The following is a 20253-nucleotide window of genomic DNA, read 5'->3' on the forward strand; positions in this document are numbered from 1 at the left end:
ACTTGTTTTGTTGTACAGATTTTGGTAAAAATAAAGGTTTTTGATGCACATAATGTTGTTTCCTTCTCTTTTTTCTAGTCACCTAAATGAATCGAATTTACCAGTTGAACATGTTTAGCCAACAGCTTATAACAATATATTCAAAATGGTGCATGCATGAGACGACCTGCTGTCTTACAAACACATAGCCTTGGTGAGCCGCTTGACAACCGGCTGTTGATCAAAACAAATCGACATCAGTTCAGTTCCAAACATCTCAAGTTTAAGCGTGATAAAAACGATCCAACGTACCGTGTTGTGCAGCTTGGAAGATCTTTCGGCCGGCTGGTTACCCTTTGGCTGAAGGCAGAACCGTTAGTTTCAATAACTTAAAATGGGCAGCAAAAGAAAAACCATGGAAGACGAAATGTCACGGTGCGTATTAAAGTTGTTCCATCACAAGACCACGCTACAATTTTACTTGTATATTACAGCTTTGAAGCGGAGATTTCGAGTTCCTCCGTCACTTATCCTGTACCGGCTGCCGCACCGATGCCTGCTAGTAACCCGTTCATACCATCCCAGGTACGCACGGTGATCGGTTCGCAAACATACAACCAAGTGCAGCAAAAATTGGCCCAAGTACCACCACGGATGCCACCGCCGCCGATGCCGCCGTATATGCCCTCGTACAGTGCGCCTCCACAACCATTGATACCACCAAAGTCGTATTCCAGTGAGCCTACACCGGTCATTGTCAGCAGCGCACCGAAGCTGTACACGGCTCGTCCAACTGTCGGCATTGCTTCGAAACCGGAACCATCCGCTGGACCCTCTACAAGTTCCGCTCCTACAGTACAATCGGTAGTGTAACTTTGTTTAGCTTTGCCCAAAGCTCAGTTTTATAACAATCTAATGTTGTTTTTCTATCTCGTGTACTTTTCAACTCCAGTACGATATCGCCAACATTCAGTATGAAGTGTCTAACAAAATGAAGAAGCCCAAGACCGAAAAGTCGGGCCCAAATCCAATTGCCGAGGAGGCTATTAAAGCGGCCCGAGCATCGTCAGCCCTGCAATCTTTTGGAAATAGCGAACGTCGAGGGAAAAAGGATAAAAAGGTAACTTTATGATGCGGGAATGGCAAAAAGGGGATGCAAAAGTGGCAAAAAGGGGATGAACTGCAATAACTGGTTAGACAAGTTGGCAACGCCAGGCCGTGCTAGCTTCTTATGCATTATTCGACCTCGCTTCTATGACGGGACCGATTTGTGGACATCTGCCCGTCCAGTCTGGGAATGCATGGAAATTACCCCTTTGGATAATTCTTTGTGGTTTTGTGAAAATCAAGTTTTGTATGTCTTTATCATGGCGTGCATTTCTTCAGTTTCACAAAAAAGTCACAGAATGACCTCACACCCGGAGCACATAATTCCGCCAGAACATATTCTTAACTGTGTCAATCTTTAACACAAATCAAAATGTTGCTTGCTTAATTCCACGATATACGTTCCAGGATTCTATTTTCGCTAATATCATCGCCCTATTTGAAGTTGTTCGATGATAGTTGATTATCATTATTTTTTTTTTTAATCCGTGCCCATGTTTTTTTTCCAGAATAAGTTTAGTTAAACTCTTGCATGTGGCATAACAGAGAAGTGCATTTAACGACAACGTTTTGTTTAAGAAAAAAGCCAAGTGAATGGCATATTGGAATTGTTCTGATTTCATTAATATTTAAAATTAGATAGATCAAACACTTCAACAGAGAGGGACATTGTTAACTAATGTTAAAAGTTATTTATTTACATAAATTTATATCATAACATTACCCTGCTATTGAACAAAATAAGAAAATTATTAGCAATGTTTGACATTCAAATTAAACAAGTTGAACAATTAGTATCAACCAAATTTTGCTGGATAGAATTTGGCATGAAACAAATTTTTAATAATTTAACCTTTCCTTAGGTTCTCCTTTTGAGTGAAAATGTACGTCATCAGAAAATCTCCAATTGCTTAAGATAGATTCCAGTCATTTTTATTTCTATAGTGTTGCTACCTTTCAGCCTTGTTAAATTAAAACAACCCACACTTTTTTATTTTCACCATCCACTTGGTTTCGGATTGTTTCTTCTAAAGCAAACGGTACGCGTCGCTGGCGGTCAGACGTGGGAAGATATGTCACTATCCGACTGGCCGGAGGACGACTTCCGCATCTTCTGCGGCGATCTCGGCAACGACGTCAACGATGAGCTGCTGACGCGAACGTTCAACAAGTATCCCTCCTTCCAGCGTGCCAAAGTGATCCGGGACAAGCGGACGAGCAAGAGTAAAGGGTACGGTTTCGTGAGCTTCAAGGACCCGCAGGACTTTATTCGCGCGATGAAAGAAATGGACGGTGAGTAACACATTTGCACGATGTAAGATGTAACGTGTGAAAATAAGTGGCTCTCATGCGAGATCTCTGTATTTGGTATTCAAGTTCGTTTGCAACTTCCACAGATGCTTTCTTTGTATATTTACGACACACTTTGTCATGGTTTTGTCATGCATTTTTAATAATGTTATATATGAGAGTAATTTTAAAGCATTTTCTTATTACACATAGAATGAGACATGAATTATGCTTTCGTGTTGCCTAATTTTAAACACCTTTTTTGTTTTGTGGTTCATGCACGCGATGGCACGGGTGGGTCCAAAGATGTGTTAGGTCACCCCGGTCCACATTTATCCCATCGGACCCCAGCCGTACGATACAAACAGTTGCGGCACTGTGTACTGACGTCGGGCCGTGTTCACCTTGCTGGTCGTGCGCACCGAAGGCGAGCTGTCAACGTAGTCCGTGTCGGTTCGCAGTTGTTGCGCGTGTACGGCAACGACTTCCGGCTCGTAGCGGGAAGCGTAGGGACCGCCAGGATTGGCCGATTCGTTCGCCGAACCATCCGGCAATGGAACGGGATGCTTATGCAGCTCTTTTTGCAGCAGCTGCTGCTCCTCCTGTATCCGTTGCAGATCTTGCTGCAATGGTAGCTGTTCCTGCTGCTGTTGCTGCTGCTGCTGCTGGGCTTGCCATTGCAATTGCTGTTGCTGCTGCAGCAGTTGCTGCTGTTGCAATTGTTGTTGCTGCTGCTGCTGTTGCTGTTGCTGTAGCTGACTTTGGGCGTAAGCTTTCTGAGCCTTCGAGTAGTGGTTCAGGTAATACATTGAGAACGGCATTCCCGAAGCTCCCCAGCCGCGGGACATGAAGAGATCCTTCTTGATGGCAGACGGTGTCGCTGGCACAGCTGCCGGCACTCCCAGGCCCGGACTCTGCATTGAACCTTCTAGTGTCCGCTGGTTGCCACTGCTGTTCTCCGTTTGACCGTTTCGAGCACCTCCGGTGCATGGCAATGAGATGACTCCGTGCGGCGCGGTGATAATCACCATCGCCACCAGGCAGAAGCAAATTCGCGTTATATGACGACCCTGTGGTGGAGAAATCGAAAGACGGAGAGAAAGCGAGGGTGAGAATGATAGTGAGACACCAGATAAGGAAGTGAATAACAAACCGGAGGTTTACCGGTGGCAAATCCGGCTAGATTAGCGCCATTGCTCAATACCAATTATACGTCGTTCGAGTATGATTGTGTGTGTCTTTCTTGTAGTGGGTGGCCATTCGAGATCTGTTTATTATTAGGTGTTGGAAAACCATCAAATCCTTTCAAATACCACGTGCTAAATAAATTATAATGAAGAGCTTTTTTTATAAAAAAAATTTGGATAGCAACATAATTTAAAAAGTAAAGTATACACTTGTTCGATTCTCGTGAAGCTGTCGTGCCTTAAGGCTAGTTGGTAATGATTTTTTTAATAATATGATTTAACCGCTACACCAACGCCAATCAGACAAAAAGCGGATACCGAGGATCTCATCAATATTTAGCGCCAAAGTAAAGGTTAAACATTCCCGCCGGTGGCTTCGATTGCATTTAAAAGGCTCCGATCAACGTTACATTATTCTACCAATCAATTTGCTGAATGCCTACATGCAGACGACGGTGTTCCAGTCGCGTCGCTTAGAGCCTTCTTGGTTTTGCGACCTTTTGGTCCACTTTCATTCGTTCAGCTGGTTATTTAGCTTTAAGCATTTTGGCGCAATGATATGGCACTATTAGAGTTTGAAAGCAGATGCAGATCTGCTCAGAATTTTGTAAAGAATTCGCTAAAACATTGTATTTGTTTTTCCTTCGATTATATTATTCGATCAGACGGTATTCTATCCCAAACAATTGTTATTTTATGTATGTTTAAAATACTGAAATTACCAAGAAAAATTGGTGTTGTTTTAAAATAATTTATCCATACATTCTTATTAATATTGTATAGTTTTCTTTGCCTTCAGGTACGATCGTAAAACTATCAAGTTTACATCATATCCTGGTAGAAACAAGCGCAGCAACAACAATCCCCTCCCATTTAGGTGAAAAGGGCACCAAAAATGGAAAAATTCCAATTGCAGAAAAGTCCAACAACACTGATATCGGCACTTACTTAGGTGTCTGACCCCTTGGTGATAGCGAGAACTTTTCCGAAAGTTCACAGGCACAATCAGTTGAAAATACGATCGAAAATAACCCGCCTCCTCCCCCCCACCAATCATCCCGATCCTTGGGGTCCTGTTTCATCTAGCGCCGTTGAATCGGTTACTTCACGCGGCGATAAGCGGAATTCGACCGAGTGGATTCCCCATATCAATTCCAATTCCAGACCGACCGAACGCATCTGGTTGTTTGTTCGCGGTTTTCTTTTCGGCGGCGTTGTCTATTTTCGGTCGCCGTCTCGGATTTTGTTTACTTTCCACGGTGGGAATGTTTATATATATATATATGGACTAAAATTGTGTGCAGCTATACTTTGCTTCACAGCCCATTGGAAGCGTTTGATGTACGCTGATTAGAGTGCTCGAGTAATTAATTTGATTCTCCCGAAGACGACTTCGCTGGTGTCCAAACACATACACACACACACACACATACGTTGAAGGCTACCCAATGATGCACGCCGGTCGAACCGATGATAAGGAGCATGGACTGATTGTGGTTTTTACAAGAAAATACAACCGAACCACTTTTAAAACGTTATGGCCAGAGTGATTAAAATAGATTAAACAAATAAATAAAAACACTCACCCAGTGGGTGTACGCGTTCCCGCTTGATCGGCTCGCGATCGATCGATCGGTCGGCCAAAGTTCAGTGGCGAAGGTACAAAACGGAAATGAAGGGTCGTGGCAGCGGTTTTCTACGCCTCATCCGTCTTATCCCGGCCCATGTGCATGCAATGTGATGCGCCAGTGACAAGTGGGTCACATTTGTTATTTCGCACGCGAAGGCAAAACGAACCCCTTTCGGCCACGGGTTGAAGCAACCCCTCTTCCCGTGCCCTGACCCATCACCAGGGGGCGGGCGCGAAAAAGGGTTTCGAGTTGATGTTTTCGATTGCAGTGAGCATGATGCGATGTGGTGGGTGTTCTGTGCTTTTTTCATTCGAGTATTTTAACGATTTTCGTTATCTTTGATTCCATGATCTGCACGTGAAACTTAATCACCGGAGAGGCAAGCACATTCCATCAAAGCGCCAGCCTTTGCGCCGTTTCTTGGTGTCACTTTCAACCGGGGTTGAAGTAGAAAAAATAATCACCTTAAAACATCTTAGTCTGGGGTCATTTTACTATGCGTTGCAATGTACTAGGATTGGATTTTAAAGCAATTGTGCTATGTTTTTGAGTGGGTAAAGGACTTTTTAGCGCCAAATAAGGATTTACAAATTAACTCAATATTTTCATCTAGAACAAGTGCGTCCTTTATCAACTTATCCAACTTCAGCTCCCACGCATGCCCACGCCTAAAAGTGTTTGATGCAGGGAACTTCAGTTTATCGCGCCGAACTTTTCATTCTGACCGTTGCATTGTCGGTTCGACCAGAAGTATTCTTCGTCCCCTTCAGTCTTTCGAGGGTTTAAAACGAGAGATGAATTTTAAGTTTTATATCCCCAAAGATTCCCTTAGTAATAATCATTCCATTGCCTTGGTTCTCTTTTATCCACTAAAGCAATTCCATCTTTTTTTTTCCAACGGAACAACTAAACAAGGACTTATTTAATATTTAATTATTCGACTAGGCTTTTTGATTACTTGATTTGATTACTTTGAACTTGATTACTTTGGCGCTCACTGGCTTGAAGTTTTTAAAATCTTACATTGTATTGTTCAAATGCCAACAAAGTTCGCATAGCGCTCCTTAGTCAATAATTAAACACTGATGAGGAGTCAGATCTGGCTAGGTGAAACCATTTTTTAATTAATTTTTATCAGCAATGCCGACAATTATTAATTAATTATTACAAAACCTGTATCCTTGTGGATCAACACAAGGATATCTGTGCACCGAAAAGACACCTCATGGAGGAAAAACTCTTCGCATCTCTGTTGGATTCCAAAGCCAAACGTCCATCCTGCTGGACCAACTGGATCGAAAACAGTACAAACAAATGCATCGATGTTTTTCATGGCACACGTTCGTGTCACCCTTTAGCCCCGCCGTGCGCCATAAGCACACATCAGTCGCATGATTTCGTATTCACGAGGAGTCGTTCAATGTCGAGCATTGACAAAACAGCTACGCGGTGCGCTCGCGATTCTGCAGCCCCTGCCGGTCGAACTCTTTCCCGCTGGGCGTTACTAGGCGCCTCCATCGGTTTCGATCACGGTTAATCACAAGTGAACGGCTGGGTGAAGTAATCGCGCCGTTCGCTCGTCCCGGTGTTCCCAGGCAAGGAAACGAAAGGAACGAGGGTACGGGTACGGCCTCCACCGTGCTGTCCTATCTTGTTTACGCGGCCACAGTTCAGTGTCGATGGTCGGATTTCGTGTGTTTTTACCATCCCGGGTGGTGGGTGAGTAAGCCCCAAACAGCCGGTCAAGTGATTGGCTAGACTTTCCCTGCGAATGCGATCGTCATGTTGCCACGATTGAATGATATTGTATTTTAATTTCGTTGTAGAACATTTTACACTCTCGTAAGCGTTACACTGCGGACCGTTGCTCAGTGAATATCTCAGGTGTCAAAGTTCGTGTATTGGTTCCCCTCATGTATGGTTTGGTTTTCCAACGACTCAACGAGGCAAATGGAATCGGAAGCAGCGAATGAATATGAATGTTGGCAGGCACACAGTTTGGTCACAAGTGTGGTGGTTGAATGTGGTTTACCGATCGCTCCTATCCAGCTTACCTTATCCATATTCGGTCGTATGTTAGTCGGAAAGTATCCTGCGAACGTTCTTGCTCTGCTCTGATGTCCGCTGAGACTGATGCTGGTGCTGGGCCCAAAAGCGAAATCACACAAACTATCTCCAGCTGTTGCTAGCCGGTTGGCTGCCGAAAGCTCAATCGCGGGATGGCGACCTTGACGCGATGACGTCCCTGTTTTTTGGGATCCGGAGTGAACGATCAATCACGGATCAAAGCAAACCCGGGTGAACTTGTCGGATGGATCATGGTGCGTGGGCAACCGGAAGGGCTGAATTACTTGCACTCTCTCACTCGTATGCACTGTTCACTGTTCCGCCGCGGTGGACACACGCGGTGACCGTCGAAATTCCGTGCCATTGAAACACATTTGCTTGAAGCTAATGGTGGTTCCGATCCGCATACAACCGTTTCTAACGTCAAGTGTTCTTTTTCGATTACGATGATCGCGTCCGTCCGTGGCGAAGATCCGCTGCAACAACTTCCGTACCGTGTGTGCCAACCGAAAGGCTCGAAATTCTGCGACAGAATGTTAGCACCCGCCGGTCGGAGTCGGCCTTTTATCAACGTCCGCTCTCTCGCACCGACTACGAGGATGTTGGGCGCTGTGGGAGAGTAACACTGATACACACGCACACACAGCGTGTGTTATCAAACCAAGCTCAGTGTAGCACGAACTGCACCTTTAGAGCAGGCACATCCCCCCGAGCCTGCCGACGCCTTGAGATGAGCATCGTTGAATCACGTTGAAGGTGAGCGACAAGAGCGGATCTCAACACTTTCATCTCGTGGGGGGAGGAAGAAATTGCCGTTGTTCGACGGCGGCAAGGACTCGACCGATGATTCGCACCACGGACTTCCAGGTATTTGCGCGCCAAAATCGGATCCCAATCGGATGCGTTGATCGCGAGCAAACGTGGCGCTCCTCGTACCCAGCGACAAATAAGGACAGGAAATGAATGCTTTGTTGATTGCCACCACAGAAAAGCCTTTCGTTCGAGACATCGATACACTTTTGTTTTGTTCCAATGCATCAAACAAGTATATTGACAAAGTCAAACGTGTGTGCTAAAAGAGTATCGCTGGAACTGATATTGCTGGTCAGGTTTTCTCGTAAAAATCAATTCCATAAATTTCGTTGAATGCTGAAAGTAGCGAAATCTATTGTTCAGAAAACGCAATAAGGCTTGGTTCATTTAGAAATGGGGCAGTTTGTTTGAATGATAGCGGAGCCCCCCGTGGACCAAAATGGACAATTTTTACAACATTTGGTGACAAAATTACATACTTTAGTTGGTCAAATTTTCACGCCATTTAATCATGCCTGCTCAAAGATATTCGACATGCAAGAAGAGAAGCAAAAAATAATTGTGCACAACTATCTGCAGAATCCATCAGTGTCATCTCGAGAGCTAGCAAAACACAGACGAGTGCCCGTAAGGTGCAAACTAAGCGATGGAGTGGAACCGTAAATCGTCAATTGCGATTGAGAGTCATTCGGAAAATCAAAGCTAACCCAAACATCTCGGACTGTAATTTGGCCGAAAATCTGTACGCCGACCGCTCTTCTGAACGGCGAATCCGACTCCAAGAAGGCTTTAAGTGTTATCGAGTTAGTAAACATCCAAATTGAAACTTAAAACAAAAAACAATGGCCAACAACCGGGCTCGAAAACTGTACGATCAGGTGCTGATCAAGCCGCATGGTTGCATTTTAATGGACCATGGAATCAATATTAAAGTCGATTTTAAACAAATTCCGAGCATTAAATTTCATAAGGCTTATGCTCGTGCCAACGTCCCCAAGAGGTTCAAACTTTATTTCGCTAAAAAAATATGATTTCGCAAGGATTCTGTACATGTGGCAAAAAAACCACCGTGTTTGTGACGAATAAGGACATAAATTCGGACTTGTATAAGAAAGAGTGTGAAACAAATTTTGCCATTTGTTAGGTCTCATGATGGTCCAGTTATGTTTTGGCCTGATCTAGCAAGCTGCCATTATAGCAAGGACATGCTACAATGGTACAACGGTACTGCTGTGAAATTCATATAAAAATATAAAATAAAAAAAAAATAAATATATATTGGGCAATAATGAAACGAAAATTAAAGAAGAAGAGTGCAGTAACTAAGGACATAATACAAATGAAGAGTTTTTTTTTAATTTACTGGCTAGAACAGTAACTAAAGCTGTTGTGCGCTGGTTGATGGGCGGTATCAACAAAAAAGTTCGAGAATATATTCGTAAAGCCAGAACGTAATTTTTTTTAAATATTTTTTTAAATATATTAAATCAAAACCTATGATTCATTCAAACAAAGTTTTTCAATTGGTTTAATGGTATAAAAGATACACGCAATACAAAGTGCCCCATTTCTAAATAAACCAAGCCTTAGTTCAGGGTTTGGGACGAATTTTTGTGGTAAATTAAGAATTTTATTCAGTCGTTAAATAGGTTGGAAACATCAGTTTCCAGGAGTTTTCGATGGATAAGGCAAGCTTAAACAAGTTGAGTATGCTAATGCAAAGAGTGGAAGTAAAAGTTGAGTGTACTAATGTAAAGAGTGGATGTAAAAGGGGTTGGGGTTGATGATGTACATAAATTATTATATCATATTCCAATACTCGATGAAAAGAAAATGTAGGTGGCCTGCCGATTGCTCTCTTAGTTTGGTATCGTTCTGTTAAGTAATCCCTATATATTTTTGTTGATACCTTACACAATAACCTTTCCAGTGCTTTCAAATTTATCTCTACATTATGCAAATGAAGAAATAAGGAATAATTTGTTTAAATTTACTCCAAAAATTTGTTCGTAAATTTGATAACTGTTATTTATCGATGTGTTGGACATTTTTTATTCCACTTGATAAATATCAACGCCTTGCTTAGGAAAATTGTTGCCAAATAGTAATTCATGTTTTCAAAGCTGGAAAATCTTAGATTTTACAACAAAAGTATACTCCAGTGAAAGGACCGAGTGCACATAGAAACAAGTTTGTGTTCTCTCATTTAAAAGTATAAATCAAAAATGAGGTGCAGTTTTTCTCTGTAACTTTCGCATTTTATTACTTTTTCTACAATTTATATATATTATTATTATTAATTTTGGTTTTTGTGTTTGTTTTAACATTTAATGTTATGTATACTATTTTGCCTGGTGTCAGTGCTCTGACGTTTGCGACTTTATCGTGTATTCGATTCAAGTGTTTCCAAAATTTTCACAAATTTAAAAAAGTTAAATGAATTTAACTATTTTTTTTAAAGAGAGAAAAGCTTTAATTTCGGGTTTATAAAATACAGTTTGGTTGACAAATAAAATCGGATACGACGATCCGATAAAAACAAATTATTTGGATTTTACCGTACCGTTTTAGGCTACTTTATTTATTTTAGAATATTTTAGACTTCCGAGATTGCCAAAAAAGTTTTTTCTGTTTTTATCGGGTTGGTAGGTCGGTCAAACCGAACCATTTATTCTTTACTGTATGAAACCTGCCTTTGAGAGCCTGGAAACGTAAAAAAAAATGCTCAAATAATCCCCCAGACCGCATGGCATGGCTAAATACACGTTAGGACAACGTGTTGGTCAATCCCACGGGGATCGATTTACCATCCCGCTTATCACGAGCAATGCTAAGCAATCGTATTCTATTATTATAGACTTTTGCTTTTTCGCATGTCCGTATGTTTGCATTTTTCCGATCGACTTTTGATCAGCAACCACCCACCTACTCGAAGCGCGGGGCCACTAGCCCAGCATGGCGTGGAGCCGTGCCTATGTTTAATCAAATGCGCAAAACAAGACCTTTGGGCAGAAGTCGGTGCAATCGGTATGCACTGGCAGTAACGTATTAATCTAGGGTGAAACCCTCCCCTTCTCTGGCAAACAGAAAATTGTAAACTGCAACAGATCAACAGATCGAGCAAACAAACTGCAATCACGCATCCTTCCGTTGGCCTTGCGTGCATAAATAGATTGTTGGTTATTTGCAGAACAATGTGTGTGCTCCCTCTTGCCGGTTTGTAAAAGCGTAAAGTTTTCGTTTCAATTTTGATTCGCATCGCTTTCGAAATGATAAACTTGTCCTTATGAAAATAATTAATTTGCGAGATTCTTGTGGGGTGTCGCATTTGAATAATTGAACAGCGAGATAGCGAATTTCCATCACCGTTACCAAATCAACACTAGCTTTCGACAAAACAAGACTCAAAAGGGTATATTTAGAATTTACCCGTAACAAACGAGATACCTCCTGTTTGGTTAACATACATGGGCGTCTGGATTCAAAGAGGCTCGACTATTGGCAATTCAAATCACATCGAGCTCGAACAGTATGGAAACAAAGACCGCTAAAGGACGTACGGTTAAAGTCGCAGTCAGTGCCACTTGCGCGAAATTAATCCTCGTGCCAGTCATCCATCATTGTAGATGGATGAATGCGCGTCTAAACTGTTTTTATCATAAGGCTCATCGGTTATGCGAGGTGGTGCCAAGTGTTTACTTGTTGATAGTGCTGCGGTGAGCAAGCACAACAGATGTCCAGTAGAACGCAAGACACGGTGGTCACAGTTCCGGCAAAAATCTGCATTCTAATCGCAAGGACTTTGTAAACATTAGATTTTGTTTTCCTCTCTTCAAAGGACAAGACGCGTGCAGAGCGATGAGTTGATCACAAGTAACAATAGCTTTGGTAAACAAACAGCCATGCTTCGTCGCACGAAAGACCTTATTTATCTGCTAAAGGTCGCACATTTTGCATCAATTGCGCATCGCAGCGCAGAATGCGATATTCTGCCGTCAATCGCACCTAGTGTATAAGTGGCAGCACATCTTCTAAGGCAGATCTCGATAATGGCCAAATCCCATTCTGTCAGCTGATTTTATCTGAACTCTTTTTCTTCAAAAATGTACGTCGAAACTGTTGAACGAGGTGTTCAATATAAGATGACTTCCTTCATTTTTACTATTGACCGAATTAAAATTACCCAGTATCCTGAATTTAATTCAGAATCCAGCGACAAAATAATATATTCACTGTGCATCCACAATAACTACAATCAAGAAACACGATTTTTAACTCTATTACGAAACAAAATATAGTTCAAAATAACCTAAACATCCAGAACCAAAGTTATTTTAATTACTGATTATCAATTTCAAGTATATTACAAACAACTAATTCAAAGTACAACGAACGTACAGTCGATATCAAAAATGTGGAAAATTCCACGAAAATCAGTATCGAAATTAATGATTACAAGTAACACTTTGAAATATTTTACCTTACGTTTACGATGCTTTCCAAATTAGAAAGGTAATACTCCATTTAAAAACATCATTTTCTTTAAATTAAAATTCTATTTAAGATATCTAGCCTGCGGTTTTAAGCTCTCTTTTATCATCTGGCCCCTTTCAATAAACGTGTGCCGATCCCTGTTCTAAGCCGTTAATCTTTAAAAGCTCTGGGCAAGATGAAATTAAAAGATCCATTGAAATCTGGGACCAACATACTTACTACATTATACAATAGCGTACCACACAATACAAAACCTACTGTATTAAATACCTGCTATAGTCTACACTAGTTTAAAGGAAGTTAAACATATTACATAAAAGGGATTAAAATTCATGGCTATAACAACTATTCTAGTGCCTTTTGGGTAAGCTCAAGTGGTGCTTGTTATGTTCAAATAATATTCCGTTTATCCAAAAAAATCCCTTTACACTACTCGTGTGCCTTGTAAAATGCCGAATAAATTAGAAAAAAAGATTAGATAAATAAAAATTACATCATATAATTATTTACTTCATGTCCTGCAAACATGTTTTTAAGAATAAAAGTATAAGAGCGTGGCTATTTTGTATATGTATAGCATTTGGTATACACACACGTAACACGCACAGACAATATGCGTAATTAATTCCTTTTGTTCGGCTTGCATATTCTTCCTACATCTTCAGTGAGTTTGGAACAAATTTGTTCTAAAGCAGAAAGCACCAGCACTTGAAAAATCAAGCTATCAATTCGTACCCATGTTGCGAACATAAAAATCAATCAATCAATACGAATATTAGCTTGCCCTATTGTTTATCCTCACAATGACACGTGGCAGGTATCTTTGTGCCGGCGCTTGGACCATCCGTGGAAAATGTAATTTTCCAAGAATTCAAACCTGGGCCCAGTTTTGCCTCGTAACGGAGAGTAATCATATTGAATTGCCTTAAAGCGTCATAATGAACGCAATATGGAACACTAAGGACACATCGGAGCATGAGTCTATTGAATACTACTTCCTCTGTAGGTTCATTCTGGCCATTTTTTGGACTGATTTGGTGGCTCCTCTCGGCTTGAACGGCTTCGATTTCGCATGGCCCCCATGGTAACCACCCATGAACGTGCGTTCGTCCTTATTTGAATGGGAAACATGTGACTGTATTGCTGGCATTAGAAGGCGCAATGGTCCGATGAAACCAAACTCAGCTCCCAGCATCCGATGCTTGCGGCTGTATGTGAACAAAATGAAGACTTTCTGTGAACTGTTTCAATTCCCACTACCGGCCAGCACCACCAGAGGCTTCATATTCGATGGGAAATGTCATGGCAAGATGCTGGCCTTTTTCTAAAAATTGCCTCCAAAGTTCTGTTAATCTTTCTTGCGCTAACTTATCTGATTGTTTCCACGCCGTGTTGGTGGAGAAACCAACATGAGGACAGAAAACTTTATCTCACTTGCCGGATGCTTTACGGTACATATAAAGTGTGCAGTCCCCGATGACATTTATGTTCTCTCGCTTGCATATGGAAACGAAGTCCACCATTGCAGCTGCCGCTTGTGGCCAACAAACGAAGATGTTAATGATGTTTGTTGAAGTTTGAATATTGTTTCCGCATATCGCCTTGAAGTCGTGGCGATTGGTCAATATGCCAGCTAGTTTAGCCTACATTTCTTGTGGCATTATAAACTTTTCTGTTGTAGTTTTCGGAGAAATTTCTTGTCCAACTTCGTAACTTTCCCCGTGGCATGGCGTGTCTGCATATGAGTCGTTTCATTTCCGTAGAGCTGTGCTAACCTTATTGCTTGTGATGACATTTTCGTAGCCGTGTCGAAGCAGATTATCCTTAAGCAAATCTTTTAGAAACTTAAAAAAAAATACGAAAGTAAACCACGGAAACCTTATGATTATGGATCTTATGTCTTTCTTTTTAACTATTTCCCTCAGGACGGTACGTCGGCAGCCGACCAATCAAGCTACGCAAAAGCACGTGGAAAAACCGCAGCATCGAGGTTGTCCGCAAAAAGGACAAGGAAAAGCAGGCGCTTCTCAGTCTATTCAATCAGAGCTAGTAGTGCGACGAGTTGGCGTGGACGGAGATTGTTTCGGTGGAAAATCGCTTCTGATGTCCTCGTGGCGAATCGGTGGAAACCTGTCTGTCATGCACCTTGTGGCGCGTGATCGTTGATGCTCCTGGAATTGCGTCATTTGGAACCGACTCCGACAAGCATAGAGGCGGAAGTGGTTAGACAATGAATCGCGAAAATGCTCTACTATTTTCAAAGAAACCGACAAAGGTTAGCCGAAAAATACCCGCCAATTAAACGTTCAATTCTTATCGAAATTGTTCACACTAGTGTTTCGCTTGTGTTTAATTATTTTAAAACCCCCTATGTTGTTTTAAAACCACCTTAAATTCTCATTTTAGCGAAGAGTTAGGTAAAAGGATAATATAAAATGCACATTTTAAATTAAAATTTTGCTCTTGGATTTTCTCCCCGAAGGAAGCAAAAACAAGCCATATTTGTATCTAGTTTTCTTTGATAAAACGGATTCATCATTTAATCCAGGCAACATGAACAGTGCACAGCTGACTTCTGACATCCTTGAATCCCCGGGAGATGTGCTGCACCCAGAAACGGCGATAGATCTGGACAAGGGTAAAAATGAAAAGGAACCCCACACTACATCGGTGCCAGTCCATTGTTTCAACATTAAAGTAAGTGGTTAAAAGACTCAGCCGTAACGGCAGTCTAAGACTGACCATTAATTGAATATCTTCAAGTAGCGTTATGATGGACCACGGAACAAAAAGAACGAGCCTAGTGGGCCTGGTAGTGCGAAATTAATCAACGGCGACAGGTACGAAGGCACGTTTCGTAAAGGTTTGTTCCATGGAAGCGGAGTCTTGAAAGAACGAACCGGACATCGCTACGAAGGTGGCTTCCGGAAGGGGCTCCGAAATGGACGAGGCACACAGACATACCCAGACCGTTCCTCGTACTGTGGCGATTGGAGAAAGGGAGCTCGGCATGGATATGGCGTATATAAATACGCAAACGGGGATTGCTTTGAAGGAAACTGGTGCAACGGTAACAAACATGGCATCGGAACGTACAACTTCGCTGAAAACGGTCTAAGGCTACGTGGATCATGGAATGCAGGAACACTGGCTGGGCCCGTGGAAATATTGTTCGGTAACTTGTGGTTTCATGGCATGTGGAATGAGGTTGGCCTTTTGGATAGTGTCGAAAGTGTGTTCAACATTGCATGCAAATACCTGTTGCGCGGTGTTATTCGTTGCGGCTCGTTCGATGAGTACGTCTGGTCACCGAGCGCTATCGAACGGTACAGTTTTGCTAGTCTGCCCCTAGAACCACTTCCAGCACCCATACCGCTCATGGTTAAATCGGATTCCAACTGCTCCGATGAATCTGTAACTGACAGTTTGAAATGTGTGTAGCATGGAGTTTTTTCGAAAAACAGATTCGATGTTCGAAACCAACCGTCATCGCATCGATGACAGTTGCGGCTGTCAAAACAAAGCACAAATTGCGCGAAAAACAGGGAAATTGGCGTTCCCTCGCATTTCACTGTTCGTCTTCGTCCGCTACGGTCGGGTTTTGGTTGCAGTAAAAAAATATTCATCAGGTGTTCAATAAATAAAACTGCTATTTTACTTTTCGTTAGCTGACAGTTTTGTTAAGTGCCTCGTTTTGGTGTCTTTCAAGTAGTAATCTCATTCAGTGTTGTCTATTCAAGATGGTTCTGAAGTCGAACAAGATGTACGTCTTCAAGCGAGGTAAGATTTTGTTAGCAAATCCGAACGCCATTACGAACTCATGGCTATCGAGAGAAAGGAAGGTTAAGTGAGCAGGGATTGAAACATGCATTTTATACTTATTTTTCTCAAAAGATGGGCGGAAGGAGGAGGTCCATCTGGACAAGATCACCTCCAGAATTCAGAAGCTGTGCTATGGATTGAATATGGATTTCGTCGACCCGGTATGTGTGTAAAGGGCAAGGGGAAGGGTGCACCCCTCTAAGGGTGTCGAGGGGAACTTGATTCATTCATGTTCGTTCATTCATTTGTCGTTGAGGCATTGCAAGGGAAAGGTGTTGTTTGGCTCTGTGTTTAACCTGATTTTGTGTACCTGCACATTCCTTTTCCCATATTGTCCTCGATTCATTTTTATTAGGTGGCAATAACGCTCAAGGTTATCAGCGGGCTCTACTCAGGTGTGACGACGCAGGAACTAGACAATCTGGCCGCGGAAACTGCTGCAACGATGACTACGGATCATGCCGACTACGCGATACTGGCTGCCCGGCTTGCTGTGTCTAACTTGCATAAAGAAACAAAGAAACAGTTTTCCGGTAAGTGTGCTTGCTGCGATTGAATGAAAGCTACATTTGATGCAAAAGTGTGCGCGTGTGTTGGTAACCATATCCTTGCGGATGTGTCATTTCGCCCTCGGATGCGGTGATCATGATCAGCTGTGTCATGAATTTTCTTGTATCAACATACAAGAATATTCTTGTCTCAAGTCACGCGATCAACGCAACTGCATTTGTACCAATGCGTCGAATGTTTGCATTCCGTGTTGCAAAATGTTGGAGCACATAATAAAGTATGCTATGAAATTTATTCTTTTGCAGAGGTTATGCACGATTTGTTCATGATGGAAAACGAATTCCTTAAAACCAAGTCACCAATGCTTTCGGAAATGCACTACAAAATCATCATGGACAACGCGGACCGGCTGAACTCGGCCATCATCTACGATCGCGACTTTGGCTATAATTATTTCGGCTTCAAAACGCTCGAACGGTCGTACCTCCTGAAGATTAAAGGCAAGATCGTCGAGCGACCTCAGCACATGCTGATGCGCGTTGCCATCGGCATCCACGGCGAGGACATCGATGCAGCGATCGAAACGTACAATCTGCTCTCGGAGCGATACTTTACGCACGCCTCGCCGACCATGTTTGCGGCGGCCACGCAGCGGCCGCAGCTGTCGTCCTGCTTTCTTCTCACGATGTCGGACGACAGCATCGAGGGCATTTACGACACGCTGAAGCAGTGCGCCCTGATATCCAAGTCCGCCGGAGGCATTGGCCTGAACGTGCACTGCATCCGGGCGAAGGGAACGTACATCGCGGGCACGAATGGCATCTCCAACGGGTTGGTTCCGATGCTGCGCGTCTACAACAATACGGCCCGTTACGTTGACCAGGGCGGCAACAAGCGTCCCGGTGCGTTCGCCATCTACCTCGAGCCGTGGCATGGCGATGTGTTCGAGTTTCTCGATCTGAAGAAAAACACCGGCAAGGAGGAGGTCCGTGCGCGCGACATGTTCTATGCCCTGTGGGTGCCGGATCTGTTCATGAAGCGTGTGGAGGCAAACGAAATGTGGAGCCTCATGTGTCCGCACGACTGCCCCGGGCTGTCGGAGTCGTGGGGAGAGGAGTTCGAGCGGCTGTACACGGGTTACGAGAAGGAAGGCCGGTTCATTCGGCAGGTGAAGGCCCAGGATCTGTGGTTCGCGATCATCGAATCACAAGTCGAAACGGGCGTGCCGTACATGCTCTACAAGGATGCATGCAATCGCAAGAGCAACCAGCAGAACGTGGGCACCATCAAGTGCTCCAACCTGTGCACGGAGATCGTCGAGTACTCGTCAAAGGACGAAATAGCGGTGTGCAATCTGGCGTCGATTGCGCTTAACATGTTTGTGCGGCCGGATCATACGTACGACTTTGTGAAGCTTAAGGAAGTCGCGAAGATCGTCACGCGGAACCTGAACAAAATCATCGACATTAACTACTACCCGGTGCCGGAAGCGAAGCGTTCCAACATGCGCCACCGGCCGATCGGAATCGGTGTGCAGGGAATGGCCGATGCGTTTATTCTCATGCGCTATCCGTACGAAAGCGAGGACGCGCAAAAGTTGAACCAGCAGATCTTTGAGACCATCTACTACGGCGCTTTGGAGGCAAGCTGTGAGTTGGCAGCCCGCGAAGGTCCGTACGAAACGTACGAGGGCAGTCCGGTGAGCAAGGGAATCCTGCAGTACGACATGTGGGACAAGACTCCGACGGACCTGTGGAACTGGGCGGAGTTGAAGGAGAAAATCGCCAAGCATGGCGTGCGCAACTCGCTCCTGCTGGCGCCCATGCCGACCGCCTCCACGGCTCAGATCCTGGGCAACAACGAGTCGTTCGAACCGTACACCTCGAACGTCTACAATCGGCGCGTGCTGTCGGGCGAGTTCCAGGTGGTCAATCACCATCTGCTGCAGGACCTGACGGAGCTGGGCCTCTGGGATGACGACATGAAGAACAAAATCCTCGCACACAACGGTTCGATACAGCGGATCGAGGAAATTCCGCAGCACATCCGCGACTTGTACAAGACGGTGTGGGAGATTTCGGTAAAAACATGCATCAAAATGGCCGCCGACCGTGGTGCGTTCATCGATCAGTCCCAGTCGTTTAACATTCACGTGGCCGAACCGAACTACGGCAAGCTGACGTCGATTCACTTCTACGGCTGGAAGATGGGCCTGAAGACGGGCATGTACTATCTGCGCACCAAGCCGGCAGTGAACGCGATCCAGTTTACGGTGGACAAATCGAAACTGTCGCAGAGTGTCGCCGCCGCCAACCAGTCGGCGAATAACATCAGCCGCATTACCAACGGCGGTGGAAGTCCCGATTCGTCGCCGCCGCAGCAACGGTCGCTGATGAACGGAAGCAGCAGTACGCCAAGACGTGGCGCCGATGGCCAGCAGCAGCAGCCGCAGCAGAACGGATCGTTTGCGGAGCGTGATCGACGAATGGCGGAGATGGTGTGCTCGCTGGAGAACAAGGACGAGTGCATGATGTGTGGATCGTAGAACGGTACACCATGATTTTATTAGGCTTAATTATTTGTCACCCATTTTACTATCGTTCATTTTAAGAGATAATAATTTCAATCTAATCCAAATATATGTTTCAAACCAAATGCATCGTTTATTTCTGTACTCTGCTCCCTAAGTGCGGTATCCCTGCCCTAAGCCTCTTCGTCTTCCATAGAATTCGCCTATGCTAGACTTCTTGTCGTTTCCTGTCCCAGGTGCTATATCTCTACAACTTTGTCTGAATATGTAATAAGTAGGAAATAATATGATTTAAGGATTAATATATGTAATGGTAGAATTTAGTAATACCGTCCACATCAAACGCCTTCGCCATTTCGTTTCTTCCGTATACGTTTTACCGTAGCAGGTCAATGAATGTACCGCCATTCTGGAGGACATGTGTTTTCACTCCTGTCCGCTAGTGGTAACTGGAAATACGATTAAATTGATTTATTGCAGGCATGCACTAGTTAGAATCATTTTCGTCGCAAATGCAGTACTTAACGAATCATCACTATTCTATTTTTAGCGTTGATATTACTTACCGGGATAGCTGGAGGATGTGGTCCTAAGTTCGTCATTCTAGGGTATTTAAGTAGCTCTTCCTCATCTATTTCGGCGAACATGAATTGCAACATTTTAAATTTGTCTCTGATTTCTCGTTCTATTCGCTTCTGCGAATTGAGTCGAACGTATTGATCTTTTAGGCTTCTAATGTAAGCCTCCACGTCCGAAGCAGTTGCACTGGGAACCACTTCCTGATACATGACTAGCAGCATTTTGATGGCAGTATCGCGTTTTC

General features: G+C 43.6%; 3 protein-coding genes across 4 annotated transcripts; all 3 read left to right on the forward strand.

The window, feature by feature from the left end:
• Nucleotides 1–300: 300 nt before the first annotated feature.
• Nucleotides 301–14754, forward strand: LOC131294900 (RNA-binding protein 42). Its single transcript, XM_058322953.1, has 5 exons — nucleotides 301–414; nucleotides 474–843; nucleotides 932–1099; nucleotides 2121–2379; nucleotides 14494–14754. Exons 1-5 carry the CDS (start codon nucleotides 374–376, stop codon nucleotides 14616–14618), a joined length of 963 nt encoding a protein of 320 aa, XP_058178936.1. The 5' UTR covers nucleotides 301–373; the 3' UTR covers nucleotides 14619–14754.
• A 367-nt stretch (nucleotides 14755–15121) lies between these two features.
• On the forward strand, nucleotides 15122–16009 carry LOC131293516 (radial spoke head 1 homolog). The gene is made up of 2 exons (XM_058321592.1): nucleotides 15122–15265; nucleotides 15335–16009. The coding sequence occupies exons 1-2, from the start codon at nucleotides 15122–15124 to the stop codon at nucleotides 16007–16009; spliced, it is 819 nt and encodes a 272-aa protein (XP_058177575.1).
• Nucleotides 16010–16161: 152 nt separating this feature from the next.
• On the forward strand, nucleotides 16162–19555 carry LOC131282069 (ribonucleoside-diphosphate reductase large subunit). 2 transcript variants are annotated; one of them, XM_058311459.1, is made up of 5 exons: nucleotides 16162–16348; nucleotides 16463–16551; nucleotides 16746–16923; nucleotides 17206–19199; nucleotides 19281–19555. In XM_058311459.1, exons 1-5 carry the CDS (start codon nucleotides 16309–16311, stop codon nucleotides 19443–19445), a joined length of 2466 nt encoding a protein of 821 aa, XP_058167442.1. In that variant the 5' UTR covers nucleotides 16162–16308; the 3' UTR covers nucleotides 19446–19555. The 2 variants fall into 2 exon arrangements, with proteins under 2 accessions (XP_058167442.1, XP_058167441.1); XM_058311458.1 differs by having other exon boundaries at nucleotides 17206–19555.
• Nucleotides 19556–20253: the final 698 nt, after the last annotated feature.

This window comes from Anopheles ziemanni, chromosome 2 (genome assembly GCF_943734765.1).
Source record: "Anopheles ziemanni chromosome 2, idAnoZiCoDA_A2_x.2, whole genome shotgun sequence".
Lineage (NCBI taxonomy): Eukaryota > Metazoa > Arthropoda > Insecta > Diptera > Culicidae > Anopheles > Anopheles ziemanni.